Source organism: Malurus melanocephalus, unplaced genomic scaffold (genome assembly GCF_030028575.1).
Source record: "Malurus melanocephalus ecotype Western Australia unplaced genomic scaffold, MMel_1.1 scaffold_658, whole genome shotgun sequence".
Lineage (NCBI taxonomy): Eukaryota > Metazoa > Chordata > Aves > Passeriformes > Maluridae > Malurus > Malurus melanocephalus.
In genome coordinates, this window is record NW_026623890.1 from 211202 (window position 1) to 216646 (window position 5445).

General features: G+C 62.8%; 1 protein-coding gene across 1 annotated transcript in view; it reads right to left on the reverse strand.

Moving 5' to 3' along the window:
* The window catches only part of MFSD2A (MFSD2 lysolipid transporter A, lysophospholipid), a 12529-nt gene extending 9041 nt beyond the window's left edge, over nucleotides 1–3488 (reverse strand). Inside the window, exons 1-3 of the mRNA XM_057383745.1 lie at nucleotides 3379–3488; nucleotides 3172–3294; nucleotides 2559–2685 (exon numbers count right to left, since the gene is read on the reverse strand). Of these exons, the coding sequence (XP_057239728.1) occupies nucleotides 2559–2685; nucleotides 3172–3294; nucleotides 3379–3456 (328 nt within the window). The 5' untranslated portion in view covers nucleotides 3457–3488. The remainder of the gene's footprint in view (nucleotides 1–2558; nucleotides 2686–3171; nucleotides 3295–3378) is intronic.
* Nucleotides 3489–5445: the final 1957 nt, after the last annotated feature.

Here is a 5445-nt window from a genome sequence, read left to right on the forward strand (position 1 = left end):
GAAACGATTGATCTGCTCCTGCCTCGGGCTTCCACCCCTTCTCCCCCTTCGGCAGGGTGTGATCACCTCCTCACCCTGGCAGGGCTGGCCAGCAGCCAGGCAGCTCAGCCCTGCTCCCCAGCAGCCAAAAACCTCTCACCAGCTTGGCTTTGCTGCCAAAGCCCCCCAAACCCTGGGCAAACCACAGCCAGCAGCAGGCCAGGCTGGCTCCTTCCTCCCCTCTGCCCAGCCTGCCAGAGCTGCAGAAACACCAACACGGGGTGCAAAATGCACCAGGGGGTGAGAAGGGATTGCTCAAGCTCGTTTTGCTGGGYTTTGGCAGCAATTCCTGYGGCATCCAGCGGATCTYACAACCCCTGTCGTGCTGAGCTCAGCCCGGGCACGGCTCTGCCCTGCACCAGCACCCCCGAGGGCACCCAGGGGAGAACAGGAGGAATCCCTCCTCTCACGGGGAAGCGAGCCAGGTGTTGAGCTTAAACCCACATCTGCTCAGGAGATGGATTTTACCGGGAGGATTTACGAGCGCCCCGCACCCCACAAAACCCCGGGATTTTTGCTGCGTCCTGGAGCGAATCCAGCGCGACTGGACACGGGACAGAGCCGCTCACGGCCACGGCCGGCCCTTCACTGCCAGGGTACAGCGAGATCTTTCCGTCCCGGGCTGACGTACAGGACGCAAAGTTTAAATTTAAAGAAGTCGGGGAGGGAGCGGGGAGAGCGAGAAACAGAATCTCCCTGGATGGAGAGCAGCGACACAGGCATTGCACGGGACCCGGCACAGGCACATTTTTGCGCGCCCACGTCACCCCGCCGAGGGAAGAGGCGGGAGGAGAGGAACGAGAGGCTGCAGGCGCTCCTCGCTGACTCTTATCTCSGCTCACATACCCAGGGGAGCCCGGGCAAAGCCTGAATGAATCCCCAAAAAACAGCGCGGCGGCCACAGAGCCGCTCTCACCAACGCGTGAGCGTCAGATGCTGCCAATTCCCCCGGCAGCGGGCAGCTGAGCCCCGGCCAGGGCTGAGCACAGCTCCTGGCAGGGAAAGAGGAGTGACTGCGAGTAACCCCTGACCCGGGGCGAGGTGATTATGGCAAACTCGGAGGCGGCAAGCCGTGACGCGCCCCGCCGCTCATTGGCCCCGCTCGATGGTGTGGTTCCTTTGTGCCGCTCGCACGCCCCTTCCCAGCCCCGCCGCCTTCAGCTGCTTGAAAACGGCCTCTGCCCCCCGGGAGAAGGTCAAAGCCGGGGGGTTTTCGGTCACCAGCACAGCGGGGAAAGGTTTAGTCAGCCGGGATGGTGGAGGAAATGGGGATCCCAGCACACAGTGACGTCCGCCAGGCTGGGGGAGAGGAGGAAGCAGGCAAATGGGTGAGGTGGTGGAGGGAAATGTGCCAAAAAGTGTTTCAGAGAAGGAACTGGAARGGAGGGATGGCCCTCAGGTAGGATCTCCTCCTCTTTGCGAGGAGCTGGAGCAGCCACAAGCTTTGAGCTGGGTCCTACAAATCGGCCCCTTCAGAGCCCTCACACACAGCGAGATCCCCCCAGAGCCCGCAGGGAAACTGAGGCAGAGCCCCCAGCCAAAGCAGCAACACCAGCTCTGTCCCACAGAGCCAGAAAAACCCGCGTTGGAGAGGTTTTAAATCAGCTCAGCTCCGTCCAAACCGGAGCTGCGGCCGCCCCGGCGCTCGCCGAAAGCTCGGGCTAATTTTAACGGAGCGGGAGCAGCTCGGAGGAATGCGGTCCCACCCCCTGCCTGGAGATTAGGGCGAGCCGAGCCGTGCGGGGCTGTCCCCCRGCACCCTGCGCTAATCTCCGGACCCCAGACCCCGCCGAGGCCGAGCTATTTCGGGCCACGTGTGCCCAGCCCGGCTGCAACAACTGCCTGCTGCTGGCCGGAGCTATTCCAGGAAAGCCAGGAAGAGGAGGGTATAATCTGCAAAGGGAAGGCTCCCCAAATCCCACCCTCTGTGTGTGCTCCAGGATATTTTAGCACAGGACATGCCCCGCTCAGGCATTAACACCCGGCAGGATCCCCATCCCGTGCAGAACAGGTGTTTGGGATGCCCTAAAAATGCCCTGAGTGCAGGCATGAGCGGTTTGGGGGGTCACAAAGCCCGTCCCATCTGCTGGGCCCGGCGCTAGGAGCGTCCACGTGCGATTCCCAGATCCATGACAGCTGTTTTCCTGCCCCTCGTGACTGTCAGCCGGCACTTCCACCGCCGTGCCTCGGCCACACACACCCCCGGCYCTCCTCCCTGTGCCTGCCATGCCGWCTGCTGGGGCTGCCACCACGCCAGGGCTCCGCAGCCACCGCGGGGACAAAGTCCTGCTCGGAGCTGGCAGGTGCAGTGACACCGAGGACAGCCAGAGCAAAAAAAAAAAAAAAAACAAAAAAACTTGAGGCCCCGCCAGCTGTTGGTGGCATCTGGGGCTTTTTGGAGCAGCTGGCACCTCACCTGGGTGAGCCAGGGTGTCATCACGTCCTGCCCTGCGTGCCAGGGGACAGGCAAAGCTGGCTGGAAGTGACACAGCMGGCAGGGAATGCTGCCGGCAGCTCTTACCAGGGCATCAGGCGGCCGATGCGGGTCCACGAGGTTTTGCTGATGAAAAAACCCACCATGGGGTCCGTGATGGCGTCCCACACCCGGCCCGCAAACAGGATGATGGAGGCGTAGAAAGCGTCCACCTGCAGGAGGAGGAGCTGCTGTCAGGGTTTGCAACCCCCCTGAGCCCCTCAGGAGCACCCCAACCCTACCTACTGTGACCCCACAACCTTTTAGGAGCAGTCCCTCGGTCTCTMCCCCGCGTTCAGGGGGATTTGAGGCTCTCAGGATCTCCCAGTGCTGTCCCACCACGCTTTTTCCACATTTCGGAGCAGAGTTTCCCAAACCCAGCACAAGGGAGCCCACGGGCACTGCTTCCTTCCCTCCGCGTCCCACACCGACCCCACACGCTGTGGGTCTGTCTGGCGGCCCCAAACAGCCTCCACGACCCGGTTTTATCTCCAAAAACCCGAACGGAGCTCAAGCACGGAGCGGCCGCACGGCAACAACGCGAGTGGGACCGGCCCGGGAAAAACGCGCAACCCCCGGGGGTCTCTGGCGGGGGTCGGGGCACCTCCATCCCCCGAGCAGAGCGGCACCGGGACCCCCAATCCCCAACCCAGCCGTACCTGAGCCACATCCAGGAGGTAGATCTGGAGGAAGAAGCCGAGGGCGCAGCCGGTGATCTGGTASGGAGCCCCCCCGACGGCGTAGCACAACTTACTACACACCGACAGCCGCTCCCGGCTCTCCTGCAAGCGGCACCGGGGTTAGCGAACCCGGGAAAAGCTCCCCCCCGCCCCGGACCCCCCCGTCCGGGCTCTCCCGGTGCTCACCCTGCGGTGATGCTGGCGGAGGGCGGGCGGCAGGAGCCCCCCGGCCCCGGTCCGCTCCGCGCCGCCGCCCCCGGCCATGCCGTGCGCGATGAATGGGCCGAGCTGCCGCTGCCCGCCCTTGTACCGGGAGATCCCGCCCCGGGAGGGGCCCACGGACCCGTCTCCGCCTTCTCCTCCTCCTCCTCCTCCTCCTCCTCCAGCCCTTCCCCCCATTCCTCCCTCTCTGCGTCCCGCTCCTTTCTCCACATCTCCACATCTCCACATCCCCTCATCCCTCAATTTCCCCGTCCCTCAGGCCCCCCATTCCATCCCTTCCCTCCATCCCAGCCCTTCATCCCTTAAAATCGCAGAGCGGTTTGGGTTGGAAAGGACCTTAAAGCCATCTGGTTCCAGCTCCCAACTGGGTTTCTCCGAGCCCCGTCCAGCCCGGCCTCGAGCACTGCCAGAAATGGAAAATCCTCCACCTCTCTGGGTGACCTGTGCCTCACCGCCCTCATCGCAAAAACTTTCCTCACATCTAACCTAAATCTGCCCTTTTTCAATTTTCCATCAGCCCTTGTCCTGTCACAGCAGACCCTGCTCAAAGGGACAATCGCAGTGTCCCCTCACTGGGTGGCCACGTGGCCACCGATCGCAGCCCCTCTCAGGTGCTGTTTGCCCACCGGGCACACAGAGCCGTGTCACCCGTGTCACCGCCGTGTCACCGCAGTGACGGCCACCAGCTGCCCTCAGATGAGGCCACCAGGGTTCAAAGGCCACCCTGAGATGCAGGGCAGGGCCACGGTGGCCAGCGTGGCACCGGTGCTGTCCCCTGAGTGCCACCCGGAGCTGGGCACGGGGATGGGGACGGGCAGGGAGATGGGCACAGGGGGTGAGTGGGTGATCAGCAGCTCCAGGCGCTGCCCAATTTCGGGAGCTCTGAGCTGGTGTCACCCCTGAGTCACAGTTTCTGGCCCCTCACACACCTTCAGTGGGTTCCCTTGGGTGTCACACGGCCACCCGCTGGGGACAGGGACATGTGTGAGGCTTCATCAAAACACCCCAAAACAGGAGAGGGGCGAGGTGTGGACAAAGACCTGCCTCAGTTTCCCTTTTCACAAAGCAAACCTCTTACCCAGGAGCAGAAGGGACTCCTGTGGTGGCCCTGGGCCATCCTGCAGTGACCAGACACCTTCTGTGTGTGACCCCAGCACTGTCACCCTTTGTCCAGGGGCTCCTCAGCTCCTGGGAATGCTTTTGGCTTTCCCGCCCTTGACAAAGCTCTCAGCTGCCTCCCGGGCAAACACGGCTTTGGGGGAACAAAGAGACACAGAAATCATTCAGAAACATCCCAGATAGGTGAATTCAGCCTYGAATAGGAAGAGRAGACRTAGACAGAGCAGGATTTCCCYGGATTAGGGGGATTTTCTCCCCCARRTTTGGTATTGCACSATTTCCGCTGGGGGATTTGGGACCTTCCCTCCAGCAGATGCTGCTCTGGGGGGTCCTCAGGGTGATAAATGATCCCAAAGGGCTGATCCCAGTGGGGACATCGGGGACTCCAGRGACCCACAGAGTTTGGGGCTGGGCTCACAGGGTCACCCTTGTCACCAGGACCAGCTCAGTGACACCACACCCCTCAGCTGGCACCATTTTTGGGGGTGAGACCCCAATGCTGGCCCTGGCACGTGGAAGGATGGGGGCTCCGGTGTGTGATGCCATCCTGCCTGCCACACCTGGAGCTGTCACACATCCGGCACAGCCTGGAACAGGATCTGAGCAAGCGTGAGAGCACCCGAAACCAGCCAGCCCWGCCAGGCTGGGCCAGCCAGGACACGGAGCAGGGCTCGGGGGCAAACACGGCAAGGGGATCCCGGAGATTCGGGGGGGCACAGAGCAGCCCGAGCGTGGGGAGGGCTCTGTCTGACACCCCGGGGCTTCTCCAGGGCTCAGGGCACCTCCTGGCGTCAGGGAGGGCAGGACCGGGACAGGATGGGTTAGGGTGGGATAGGATTCCCGGGATAATTCCCGGTTCACACCGGGACAATTCCCGGTTCACACCGGGATAATTCCTGTGACAATTCCCGG